Source organism: Lithobates pipiens, unplaced genomic scaffold, assembly GCF_037356315.1.
Source record: "Lithobates pipiens isolate NorthernLeopardFrog02 unplaced genomic scaffold, aLitPip1_a1.2 Scaffold_8, whole genome shotgun sequence".
Taxonomy (NCBI): domain Eukaryota; kingdom Metazoa; phylum Chordata; class Amphibia; order Anura; family Ranidae; genus Lithobates; species Lithobates pipiens.
This window is the reverse complement of record NW_027507903.1, coordinates 692,258,771-692,272,447: the sequence shown is the minus strand read 5'-3', so window position 1 is coordinate 692,272,447 and position 13,677 is coordinate 692,258,771. Positions and strand designations below refer to the sequence as shown.

Sequence of the window (13,677 nt, the reverse complement as noted above, 5' to 3'; positions counted from 1 at the left end):
CGGAAGAGGGGCATTCAGGTGGGGGAGGGACAGTATAGTATGAAGAGGGGCATTCAGGTGGGGGAGGGACAGTATAGTACGGAAGAGGGGCATTCAGGTGGGGGAGGGACAGTATAGTATGAAGAGGGGCATTCAGGTGGGGAGGGACAGTATAGTACGGAGAGGGGCATTCAGGTGGGGGAGGGACAGTATAGTATGAAGAGGGGCATTCAGGTGGGGGAGGGACAGTATAGTATGAAGAGGGGCATTCAGGTGGGGGAGGGACAGTATAGTATGAAGAGGGGCATTCAGGTGGGGGAGGGACAGTATAGTATGAAGAGGGGCATTCAGGTGGGGGGGGAGGGACAGTATAGTATGAAGAGGGGCATTCAGGTGGGGGGGGGGGGGGGAGGACAGTATAGTATGAAGAGGGGCATTCAGGTGGGGGAGGGACAGTATAGTACGGAGAGGGGCATTCAGGTGGGGGAGGGACAGTATAGTATGAAGAGGGGCATTCAGGTGGGGGAGGGACAGTATAGTACGGAGAGGGGCATTCAGGTGGGGGAGGGACAGTATAGTATGAAGAGGGGCATTCAGGTGGGGGAGGGACAGTATAGTATGAAGAGGGGCATTCAGGTGGGGGAGGGACAGTATAGTATGAAGAGGGGCATTCAGGTGGGGGAGGGACAGTATAGTATGAAGAGGGGCATTCAGGTGGGGGAGGGACAGTATAGTATGAAGAGGGGCATTCAGGTGGGGGAGGGACAGTATAGTATGAAGAGGGGCATTCAGGTGGGGGGGGAGGGACAGTATAGTATGAAGAGGGGCATTCAGGTGGGGGAGGGACAGTATAGTATGAAGAGGGGCATTTGGGTGGGGGGGGAGGGACAGTATAGTATGAAGAGGGGCATTCAGGTGGGGGGGGGGGACAGTATAGAACGGAGGAGGGGCATTCAGGTGGGAGAGGGTAAAATAGGGGGATTTGCACACCCACTGTACAGAGTAGAAACGGAGGGTGGGGGAATACAATAGGGGGAGGGGTGTTACCATAAGGAGGATGAGGAGTACAGTAGAGAAGGGGGAGGAGCCATACATATCGGGGGGGGGGTCGGTTCAGTACCCAGCTCAGCCCCTAGGGACCCCCCACCTCCCCCTCACACACACCTTGTAAGATAGGAAAGTGTGTGGGGGGGGGGGAGGGGATAAGGTAAGGAGGAGGGGAGGAGCTTTAGAGTGCGGAAATAAGAAGTGTTAGGTAGAGTAGGGGGGAGGAGTCATACAGGGCAGGGGAGGGTCATTTGAATACGCGGTCCGGCCCCCAGGGACCCCCTCCTCACACACACCTTGTAGGATAGGGGGGAGGAGCAGTAGAGTGGGCGGGAGGAGTCACGCCGGGCGGGGAAGGGTCAGTTCGTTGCCTGGTCCGGCCCCCAGGGATATACAGTGGGGGAGGAGCAGTACAGTAGGGGGGGGAGGAGTCACACAGGGCAGGTCAGTGTCCGGCCCCCAGGGACCCCCTCCTCACACACACCTTGTAGGATAGGATGGGGGGGGGGGTATACAGTGGGGGAGGAGCAGTTGGGTGGGAGGAGTCACACAGGGCAGGGGCGGGTCAGTTCGGTACCCGGTCCGGCCCCCAGGGACCCCCTCCTCACACACACCTTGTAGGATAGGATGGGGGGGGGTATACAGTGGGGGAGGAGCAGTACAGTAAGGGGAGGAGTCACACAGGGCGGGGGCGGGTCAGTTCGGTGCCCGGTCCGGCCCCCAGGGACCCCCTCCCCCTCCTCACACACACCTTGTAGGATAGGGGGAGGAGCAGTAGAGTGGGCGGGAGGAGTCACGCCGGGCGGGGGAGGGTCAGTTCGTTGCCTGGTCCGGCCCCCAGGGATATACAGTAGGGGGGGAGGAGTCACACAGGGCAGGTCAGTGTCCGGCCCCCAGGGACCCCCTCCCCCTCCTCACACACACCTTGTAGGATAGGATGGGGGGGGGATATACAGTGGGGGGAGGAGCAGTACAGTAAGGGGAGGAGTCACACAGGGCGGGGGCGGGTCAGTTCGGTACCCGGTCCGGCCCCCAGGGACCCCCCTCCCCCTCCTCACACACACCTTGCGGTCCAGGCGGACGGTGAAGACCTCCCCGGGGCACAGCGGCCTCCCGCTCAGGACCAGGCCCTGGTTGAACTCCTGAGCCGGCTGTTTGCGGGTGGCGGTCCGGTTCTGGTTGCTCAGGATCACCAGCTTGCCGGTGCGGGGATGAAGCTCCGCCATGACAGCCGCTTTACGGCCGCAGCCCCGGCGCTTTACGACGTCACCAGGGAGACGAGTCTGACAGCCTACGCCGGAAGTTCAGGGCGCGGAGGGCGGAAGCGCCTCTAGGGTTGGCGGAAGTCGGGCTGCTATACGCCGGACGTGACGCACCGGAAGTCCGGCTGGTGGTTCCCGGAAGTTACGCGAGGTGTATCGGAGCGCCGCCGGAAGTGAGAGGAACGGAGAATCGGGAGAAGAGCTTCCCGCCTTCCCAGCTCACCGGAACCGAGAGATACCGGAGAGAGGTGACTCCCCCTCCCCTCACCTACCGGAGGGACATCAGAGCCCCGACTGTCACACCTCCCCCCGCACCGGAGGGCCCCGGCTGTCACCCCTCCCCCCCGCACACCGGAGGGCCCCGTCTGTCACCCCTCCCCCCCGCACCGGAGGGCCCCGGCTGTCACCCCTCCCCCCCGCACACCGGAGGGCCCCGTCTGTCACCCCTCCCCCCCGCACCGGAGGGCCCCGGCTGTCACCCCTCCCCCCCGCACCGGAGGGCCCCGTCTGTCACCCCTCCCCCCCGCACCGGAGGGCCCCGGCTGTCACCCCTCCCCCCCGCACCGGAGGGCCCCGGCTGTCACCCCTCCCCCCCGCACACCGGAGGGCCCCGTCTGTCACCCCTCCCCCCCGCACCGGAGGGCCCCGGCTGTCACCCCTCCCCCCCGCACACCGGAGGGCCCCGTCTGTCACCCCTCCCCCCCGCACCGGAGGGCCCCGGCTGTCACCCCTCCCCCCCGCACCGGAGGCCCCCGGCTGTCACCCCTCCCCCCCCGCACCGGAGGGCCCCGGCTGTCACCCCTCCCCCCCCGCACCGGAGGGCCCCGGCTGTCACCCCTCCCCCCCGCACCGGAGGGCCCCGGCTGTCACCCCTCCCCCCCCCGCACCGGAGGGCCCCGGCTGTCACCCCTCCCCCCCCCGCACCGGAGGGCCCCGGCTGTCACCCCTCCCCCCCGCACCGGAGGGCCCCGGCTGTCACCCCTCCCCCCCGCACACCGGAGGGCCCCGGCTGTCACCCCTCCCCCCCGCACCGGAGGGCCCCGGCTGTCACCCCTCCCCCCCGCACCGGAGGGCCCCGGCTGTCACCCCTCCCCCCCGCACCGGAGGGCCCCGGCTGTCACCCCTCCCCCCCGCACCGGAGGGCCCCGGCTGTCACCCCTCCCCCCGCACACCGGAGGGCCCCGGCTGTCACTCCTCCCCCGCATCGGAGGGCCCCGGCTGTCACCCCTCTCCCCCGCACCGGAGGGCCCCGGCTGTCACCCCTCCCCCCGCACACCGGAGGGCCCCGGCTGTCACTCCTCCCCCGCACCGGAGTGGTATGTCCCGTACATGTGATCTGAATATTGTAGGAAAGCGGTGGTGTGAGGACGGATCGTACGGTTTTCAGATCATGTCTTCATTACTTTCGACAGCCGTTCATCCAATCTGATTTGGTGGGGTGTGTGCGGAAATTTTCCTCCTATGATTTTCGGTCAGTCAGTTTAGTTGGGAAATCCAATGGAAATGAACTCCGACACCTGAAATCCCTTCCCGTCCCTCTTCTGTCCTCCGAGAATTTCCCCGACTTCAATTCAATTTCTACTTGTGACTATCAACTGGAAACGGGGGTGTGATATGCGGATCGTGTGTGTCCTGGGGGGCAATTCCATCCTGTGCCGGGGGGGGCAATTCCATCCTGTGCCGGGGGGGCATTCCATCCTGTGCCGGGGGGGCATTCCATCCTGTGCCGGGGGGGGGGGCATTCCATCCTGTGCCGGGGGGGCATTCCATCCTGTGCCGGGGGGGCATTCCATCCTGTGCCGTGGGGGCATTCCATCCTGTGCAGTGGGGGGGGCATTCCATCCTGTGCCGTGGGGGGGGGGCATTCCATCCTGTGCCGTGGGGGGGGGCATTCCATCCTGTGCCGTGGGGGGGGGGGCATTCCATCCTGTGCCGTGGGGGGGGGGGCATTCCATCCTGTGCCGTGGGGGGGGCATTCCATCCTGTGCCGGGGGGTGGGGCAATTCCATCCTGTGCTGTGGGGGGGCATTCCATCCTGTGCCGGAGGGTGTGGCAATTCCATCCTGTGCCGGGGGGTGGGGCAATTCCATCCTGTGCTGTGGGGGGGGGGCATTCCATCCTGTGCCGGGGGGTGTGGCAATTCCATCCTGTGCCGGGGGGTGTGGCAATTCCATCCTGTGCCGGGGGGTGTGGCAATTCCATCCTGTGCCGGGGGGTGTGGCAATTCCATCCTGTGCCGGGGGGTGTGGCAATTCCATCCTGTGCCGGGGGGGTGTGGCAATTCCATCCTGTGCCGGGGGGGTGTGGCAATTCCATCCTGTGCCGGGGGGGTGTGGCAATTCCATCCTGTGCCGGGGGGGTGTGGCAATTCCATCCTGTGCCGGGGGGGTGTGGCAATTCCATCCTGTGCCGGGGGGGTGTGGCAATTCCATCCTGTGCCGGGGGGGTGTGGCAATTCCATCCTGTGCCGGGGGGGTGTGGCAATTCCATCCTGTGCCGGGGGGGTGTGGCAATTCCATCCTGTGCCGGGGGGGTGGGGCAATTCCATCCTGGGCCCGGGGTGGGGGGGGCAATTCCATCCTGTGCCGGGGGGGGGGATTCCATCCTGTCCCGGGGGGGGGGGGCATTCCAACCTTCTACGGTCTTCAGACCTCAGGGATTTTCCATGTTGGGTTCCTCTATGGTCTTCACAGCTTAGCCCCCCCATACACACAGTCGGAGATTCCAACCACAAAATGCGTCAGAAGTTATTCCGCCGGATTAATTCCGGAAGAGGTCGGGAAGTGATGTTGCATACACACGGTCGGACCAAGTTGTCGGATTTTGCGTTTGCCAAGAACGCGGTGACGTAAGCCGTGTACGGCGGGACTAGAAAAGGGAAGTTCAGCACCACGTCCGGCAGCCTTTGGGCTCCTTCTGCTGATCTCGTGTTAGAAGAAGTTTGGGGAGAGAAGATTCGCACTTTTCACATTGGTGATTCAGATCGGTGCCGCTCTTCAGTTTCCGCTTGTCTTCGCGTATCTGATAATCAGGGCGTGACGTCAGTAAGTATTTGCTTCTCATTGTGGACTATATCTTGGTATAGGACGCTTTGAAAGTCATTTCTTATTGTCTGCTTGCTTCTGCTATTCCGGTCGTTCTTTCAGGCCTTGCTGTTTATCGGTGCTTTCTGGTGTCCGTTCTGACCAGCCAACCGTTTTCAAACCATGTTTCCTCTACGTACTCGTCGTAGAGTTTGTGCTGTGCAGGGGCTTAGTGTTGGGGTTGTTACTTTGACACAAGCCCGGTCCAGCGTGACCAGTTCTCGCACATGCCTTTGCTGCGGGAGATCCTGGAGAGTAATCCTGATCATTTCAGGAATTATATGACGGACCCCGTTTTTTTCACCGTCTGCTGGCTTTGCTGACCCCTTATATCAGCAGGCAGGATACCTGCATGCGGCAAGCCATCACTCCGGAGCAGAGGCTCATCGCCACGTTGCGCTACTTGGCGACAGGGAGAAGCCTTCAGGACCTCAAGTTCTCTACAGGTATCTCCCCCCAGGCTCTGGGGATCATTATTCCAGAGACCTGTTCTGCCATCATTCAGGTCCTGCAGAAGGACTATATGAAGGTAAGTTTTATCCTTTAACATCACATTCTATGTATTTCATGATTGATAATGTCTTGCTTTTCTTTCCTCATTCCCTAATTACCATCATTGCAATATGCTCTAATTCATATGCTCTGCCCCTTTGTCCTCATGCATGCTGGAAGCTTTTCAAGTTCCTTTTTTGTCCTTCATGTATATTTGCCTTCACTAACTTCCCCAGCATGCTCTCCTGGGCCCATAAACCTCTAGCCTAGTCATATAGCAATGTCTTTTCTCAGTTCCATAGTATTGCTTTCCCCTAAACACGCCCTAAAATGTCTACAAATGTTATGTGTGTGCTTCAATTCATGCAGAGTGCCAGAGGTATTTTTTTTTTTTTTTGGTGGGCCAAACTCATTAGGAACCCCCCCTCCCCCCAACTACTAGGAGAATGCGTTGGCAGCTGCTTTGCTAGTACCCTGAGCCTGGGTGAGAGAGGATGAGGAGGATGAAGAGGGCTTGGTCATCCACTCTACCAAGTCTTCGGCATGATGCGACTCAACATGTCCAGCTGCCGAAAATAAGGACAGGCGTGTCCCATGGCCACGTGCTGATGATGACGATCCACCGCGTCCACGACCAGCACTGTTGTCTCTAGACACAGAGCCTGCTTGCCCTCTTTTATCGGCTTGCGCCTGTCTGCCTCTCCTTGTTGGCCTTCCAGACATGGTAAAGGCCTGCAGGGAGATGGGAAAACCAGCAATTGGGTAGTGTATATTGTGCTGGAGGCACACAACACCCACTAACTCCAGCAGATGCCTGTATAAGAGAACACCAGCAATAAAGGGCAGATACAGGTGTATACTGTGCTGGAGGCACACAACACCCACTAACTCCTGTAGATGCCTGTATGAGAGAACACCAGCAATAAAGGGTAGATATAGATGTATACTGTGCTGGAGGCACACAACACCCACTAACTCCTGCAGATGCCTGTATGAGAGAACACCAGCAATAAAGGGCAGATACAGGTGTATACTGTGCTGGAGGCACACAACACCCACTAACTCCTGCAGACGCCTGTATGAGAGAACACCAGCAATAAAGGGCAGATACAGTTGTATACTGTGCTGGAGGCACACAACACCCACTAACTCCTGTAGATGCCTGTATGAGAGAACACCAGCAATAAAGGGCAGATACAGGTGTATACTGTGCTGGAGGCACACAACACCCACTAACTCCTGCAGACGCCTGTATGAGAGAACACCAGCAATAAAGGGCAGATACAGGTGTATACTGTGCTGGAGGCACACAACACCCACTAACTCCTGCAAACGCCTGAGAAAAGAACAAACTGTCCCTACCTATCCTCTCCCTGCACGCCGGAACACACTACACAGCGGCCTTATATAGTGTGGGGCGTGTACTAAACCCCCTGACCTATAACTGGCCACAGGCATCCTGTGGCCAATCGTGGCTCTCCTCGCTGCCGGCGCTGTGATTGGCCAAGCATGCGGGGTCACAGTGCATGCTTGGCCAATCATGAGCCAGCAGTGCACTGCGATGGCGCAGTGCATTGTGGGCCGTGAGCGCTAACCATAATTTGGAGCGAACGGCCCACAGAGTTCTGGCTTCGCCGAACGTGCGAACAGCCGGTGTTCGAGTCGAACATGCGTTCGGCTCAAACACCAAGCTCATCCCTAGTGGAGTGTCTGCGCGGACGGAGTTCTACTGGCGTCTCCAGAGTGGCTGTCTGGGCTTGCCACCCCCAGAGGAGAATGTCGAAGGACTCCCCTTTTTGTTTTCGTTGCGGATGAGGCATTTGCTCTGGCAAACCATCTGATGCGGCCTTTCCCGATGAGGACCCTCACCTCGGATCAGAGGATCTTTTTGGATAATGGCCAGCTGGTTCCGCCTATTTTTTGACTCCAATCCACATGGCGGAATATAAACTAAATCACATTGTGCTTGCCTACTGCGTTCTGCACAATTTTTTGAAAAAAAACATTCAGTAAACTATGTGGCCTCAGTTGGCCCAGATGCAGACTTGGCGGAAAATGTCAACCTCACGGCCCTTGAAGCTGCTCGTCCTGGCTTGTCTCCCCCCCAAAGCGTCTGTGAGGTCAGATCCAGATTTGTGGAGTACTTTGTGGGTAGGGGGGGCATTGTGTAAACAGGCATGTATCAAAGCATAACATACAGAACACAGGAACTTACAAAGTTCAACTTTGAAAAGTGAAGACGATATCAGACATGAGTATGTACAAACTGTGCTGATATTGCCTTCATCAGATGGGGTGTCACCCCTGGAAAAGCCACATTTGGAAGATGCACACAAATTCAGAATGAAAAAGTGGCCGGTTTCCTCCTGATCCCATGCCTAATGTCAACATGTGCTATCTCCCATCATGGGGTACCAATGTACGTGTTTTGGGGGTGCAACCCCTTCATCTCAGCCACTTTAGTAGCAAGGAAGGGGTTGCACCCACAAAACACGTACATTGATCCCCCCCATGATGGGAGATAACACATGTTCACACACTGTGTGCATCTTCCAAATTTTGGCTTTTCTAAAAAATATAAAAGTGTTTTTGAACATTTTAAATGGATGCTAGCTAGTTTTGGGGTGTTTCAGACTCACCTTAAAACTTCAATGATCTTCTTCATTTTTTGTTGAACATCTTTGATGTTTTCCTGGATATTCTCTAAATCGCGATTGCACCCCATTATCTCCCCAATGAGGATCTGGGCACTTTCACTGGTAAAATGCGATTTTTCTTCCACAACATCCACATCACCTAAAAAAAAACAAAAAAACACACCATGTATTATAAATATGCAGGCATACATTGATTAGCTTACCTGAAGCTGTGGTATCCGACACTCACCTGTTGTGGTGACAATTTTGACAATATCTCCTTCCTCCTCTGCTTCTGGTGTTGGTATTTTCCCCTTCTTTGGGAGGTGTGGGGTACCTGGTGTCCTCAGACGCCTCGAGTCTTCTCTCCCCTATAAGAATGTAAAAAAGGAATACTTGGCACACAGCTATTTGAGGGCAGAACTAGGAATATGAAACATTGCTTGGAAGTGTGGTACAATTGTGTTTTTTTGGCAGAGTTCAAAGGTGAGAACATTATTTTTGACACTTTCTAAAGCTGGAATACTTACCTGTTGTGTGAACAACTGTAGTCAAGTGCAAGTTGGCAAAACATCATTTTTAGGAGTGGGCTAACGAATGATGTTTCTTACGAACGATTGAACCCATGAATTTGAAAGTGGCCATTTTAAACTGCACAACATGAAATCAAAGCACATGGAGCAGTATGCAAGCAATAATAATGATATGAACACACGACGACTACTTACTTTTTTTGAAGAACACGCTTGATCCTTCTGTACTGATGGTGCTCCCTCAGTTTCAGGTCTGACCAGCGTTTTCTCAGTTGATCCTTGGATCGTCGTACCCGAAAATACTTCTGAAGACTCTTCACAACTTTAGTCATGATCTTGGCCTTTCTGATATTTGGGTAAGGTCCATACTTCCCATCATAGTCGTACCTGTTCAATATGTCCAACATCTCTCCAAAAGACATATTTGAGGCCTTAAATCTTCTCCTCTGGGATCGGGACGTTTTAGGCTCCGGGCTTTCCTCGTTAGTGGAATTAGCATGCCCCTGCTGTGTCTCCGCCATGTGCTCTACCCACTGCGCCGAAAAAAGAAAGGGCGGGGAATAGTCTAGAAAGAACGTCAGGGGCGGGTGGAGTTTCACGCATGCGCACTGTATATAAAACGCAACACGCGTGTGACGTACGTGCGATCTGCGAGCAGAGGGAGAAGCTGACGCGCCGATCGTGCAAACGAAGGTACAATTTTTAACTTGGTACATCACTAGCCTATACTGCTAGATTGAGGCCTGTATTGGGACAAGATTAGAAGAGTTTACCCTGACATTAAGGTTTGTCTTGCAGAGAATATGGACGGGTTTAACGACCACAGTTTCCTCCCTCTGTTCATCGATAAGTACAGGGAGCTGCCCTGCCTTTGGCAAGCTACGCATCCACACTACAGTAACAAACTAAAGAGGCAGGCAGCGATGGAGAAACTGGTGGAGTTTGTGAAGCCGGTGGTCCCCAGGGCAAACGTCAACTATTTAAGAACGAAAATTGGTGGCCTGAGGAGTACGTTTTTGAAGGAGCGCAGGAAGGTGCTGCAGTCCATGCAATCTGGAGCTGCAGCAGATGACGTTTATGTCCCCAGGCTGTGGTATTATGAGAGGATGCAGTTTCTGTCAGACCAGGCTGAGGTCAGAGAATCCCTCTCTACCCTTCCTTCCACGCGTCCCTCTACACTACATTCCACCCCTGCTGAGTCTTCCGACACCCAACCTGGGGCTTCCACTCAGGAAGAACTGGGGGAGCCCAGCTTGAGCCAGGTATAGTATTGTTCTACATATTTTTGTAGTAAAAATGAATGATGTTAACTTGATTGTTGCTCACTAATTGCTGATTTTAGAAAGTGTTTCACATATCAATAGAAAGTAGTGGCCAAAACCTTTGGGCCAAGAATGAAAAATGCTGGGCTCAGAATGATCGTCTTTTCTATTTGTTAACAATTTGCAACAGTCTTGAGCTGAAAATTGTGTGTTTGATGAACCAAAAACTAAAACTATGTCCCTTTTTCATACACAGGAAGACCTCAGCCAGGAGGAGGGTGTGGAATGCAGCAGCCAGGAGGTGGCTGTGGAACGTGGCAGCCAGGAGGAGGGTGTGGAACGTGGCAGCCAGGAGGAGGGTGTGGAACGTGGCAGCCAGGAGGAGGCTGTGGAACGTGGCAGCCAGGAGGGGGCTGTGGAACGTGGCAGCCAGGAGGGGGCTGTGGAACGTGGCAGCCAGGAGGGGGCTGTGGAACGTGGCAGCCAGGAGGGGGCTGTGGAACGTGGCAGCCAGGAGGGGGCTGTGGAACGTGGCAGCCAGGAGGGGGCTGTGGAACGTGGCAGCCAGGAGGGGGCTGTGGAACGTGGCAGCCAGGAGGGGGCTGTGGAACGTGGCAGCCAGGAGGGGGCTGTGGAACGTGGCAGCCAGGAGGGGGCTGTGGAACGTGGCAGCCAGGAGGGGGCTGTGGAACGTGGCAGCCAGGAGGGGGCTGTGGAACGTGGCAGCCAGGAGGGGGCTGTGGAACGTGGCAGCCAGGAGGAGGCTGTGGAACGTGGCAGCCAGGAGGAGGCTGTGGAACGTGGCAGCCAGGAGGAGGCAGGGGTAAGCGGCAGCCAAGAGGTGGGCAGGCCATAGGAGCCTGACTCAGTCACAGGTCCCTCCCCTCCACCTTCCACCCAAAAGAGCCAGAATGGGGGGGGGGTGTGGAGGAGTCGGCCCTGAAGCTCATTGGGGAGGCTTCAGCGGCCCTCAAAGCCACCCCCACCTATCAAGAGGCCTTGGCTGCCTGCAAATTCCAGCAAATGGAGGAGGGGCAACACCTCTTGTGGGAGGAGCTCATTATCCACACACTCAACAAGGGGTTGTTGGGACAAATCACACAAACAACACACTTGTGTGATTTGGACCATGCTCCTCCTCCTCCTGCCACACCTCCAGCACCACAGCCTGGAAGGAAGACCAGAGTGTGATGACCTGGGTTCAGTCTGGTCTGACAGAAGATGCAGCCTCTTGTAGGACCACAGCCTGGGAACATAGATGTCATCTGCTGCTGTTCCGGGTTTCTTGGACTTCAGGACCAGACTTCTCTCCCTCAGACATGTACTCCTCAGGCCACCAAGTTTTGCGTTTTAATAGTTGATGTGTTCCCTGGGGGCCAAAGGCTTCGCTAATCTCCCCAGTTTCTCCAGCGCTGCCTCCCTCTTTATTTGTTACTGACACCTAAATAAAGGTTTTTTTTTTTGGTTGACACTTGCCTATGGGTTTTACTTCAAAAAGGACAGTTTATTTGTGAGTAGGCAGGTACATTTCAAAAATACAAAGTCAAATTAATAACAAGGGGCACCAACACCAAACAACCTCCTCCTAGATTATAATAGAAAACCATAAAATAAAAAGCTAATAATGGTGTTGTGGTAAGTTGACACACAAAACACATCAAAAAAAATTGCGAAGATGAGCAAACTGTCAAAAAAGGAGATCTTTATTTAAAATACCAACCACAAAATTTAAAACCAAAAAAAAAAAAATTTGGGGAGATGTAACAAATTAAAAATCTTGTATTCATGAAATGAGAAAAAGAATAAAGAAATACGTTTGGGAGAAGTTTGTGTGACTATGAGCAGCAAAACAACTTCATTCTTGTAGCATTGTAAAGAAAAAGAGAATGCGCTGCATGAAAGAATTTTCCGACTGTGTGTACAAGGGCTTAGTGATCTTCCGTGTTGGGTTCTTCTATGGTCTTCAGACCTCAGTGATCTTCCATGTTGGGTTCTTCTATGGTCTTCAGACCTCAGTGATCTTCCATGTTGGGTTCTTCTATGGTCTTCAGACCTCAGTGATCTTCCATGTTGGGTTCTTCTATGGTCTTCAGACCTCAGTGATCTTCCATGTTGGGTTCTTCTATGGTCTTCAGACCTCAGTGATCTTCCATGTTGGGTTCTTCTATGGTCTTCAGACCTCAGTGATCTTCCTATGTTGGGTTCTTCTATGGTCTTCAGACCTCAGTGATCTTCCATGTTGGGTTCTTCTATGGCAGGGGTCTCAAACTGGCGGCCCTCCAGCTGTTGCAAAACTACAAGTCCCATGAGGCATTGCAAGGCTGACAGTTGCAAGCATGACTCCTACAGGCAGAGGCATGATGGGACTTGTAGTTTTGCAACAGCTGGAGGGCCGCCAGTTTGAGACCCCTGTTCTATGGTCTTCACACCTCAGTGATCTTCCCATGTTGGGTTCTTCTATGGTCTTTAGACCTCAGTGATCTTCCCATGTTGGGTTCTTCTATGGTCTTCACACCTCAGTGAACTTCCCATGTTGGGTTCTTCTATGGTCTTCAGACCTCAGTGATCTTCCCATGTTGGGTTCTTCTATGGTCTTCAGACCTCAGTGATCTTCCCATGTTGGGTTCTTCTATGGTCTTCAGACCTCAGTGATCTTCCTATGTTGGGTTCTTCTATGGTCTTCAGATCTCAGTGATCTTCCCATGTTGGGTTCTTCTATGGTCTTCAGACCTCAGTGATCTTCCCATGTTGGGTTCTTCTATGGTCTTCAGACCTCAGTGATCTTCCCATGTTGGGTTCTTCTATGGTCTTCAGACCTCAGTGATCTTCCCATGTTGGGTTCTTCTATGGTCTTCAGACCTCAGTGATCTTCCCATGTTGGGTTCTTCTATGGTCTTCAGACCTCAGTGATCTTCCCATGTTGGGTTCTTCTATGGTCTTCAGACCTCAGTGATCTTCCCATGTTGGGTTCTTCTATGGTCTTCAGATCTCAGTGATCTTCCCATGTTGGGTTCTTCTATGGTCTTCAGACCTCAGTGATCTTCCCATGTTGGGTTCTTCTATGGTCTTCAGACCTCAGTGATCTTCCCATGTTGGGTTCTTCTATGGTCTTCAGACCTCAGTGATCTTCCCATGTTGGGTTCTTCTATGGTCTTCAGACCTCAGTGATCTTCCTATGTTGGGTTCTTCTATGGTCTTCAGATCTCAGTGATCTTCCCATGTTGGGTTCTTCTATAGTCTTCAGACCTCAGTGATCTTCCCATGTTGGGTTCTTCTATGGTCTTCAGACCTCAGTGATCTTCCCATGTTGGGTTCTTCTATGGTCTTCAGACCTCAGTGATCTTCCCATGTTGGGTTCTTCTATGGTCTTCAGACCTCAGTTA

At 54.6% G+C, this 13,677-nt stretch overlaps 2 protein-coding genes across 3 annotated transcripts in view; one reads left to right on the top strand and one right to left on the bottom strand.

Annotated features, from left to right (window-relative positions):
* LOC143962444 (neuralized-like protein 4) overlaps positions 1-2,347 on the bottom strand; it is a gene marked incomplete in the record, with an annotated part of 104,342 nt that extends 101,995 nt beyond the window's left edge. Inside the window, 1 exon segment of the mRNA XM_077471717.1 lies at positions 2,091-2,347. Within this exon segment, the coding sequence (XP_077327843.1) occupies positions 2,091-2,252 (162 nt within the window).
* A 39-nt stretch (positions 2,348-2,386) lies between these two features.
* Positions 2,387-13,677, top strand: part of LOC143962446 (G protein pathway suppressor 2-like) — a 39,814-nt gene continuing 28,523 nt past the window's right edge. For both annotated transcript variants that reach the window (XM_077471719.1, XM_077471718.1), the window contains exon 1: positions 2,387-2,536. The gene's annotated coding sequence lies outside the window, so the exon portion shown is untranslated. The remainder of the gene's footprint in view (positions 2,537-13,677) is intronic.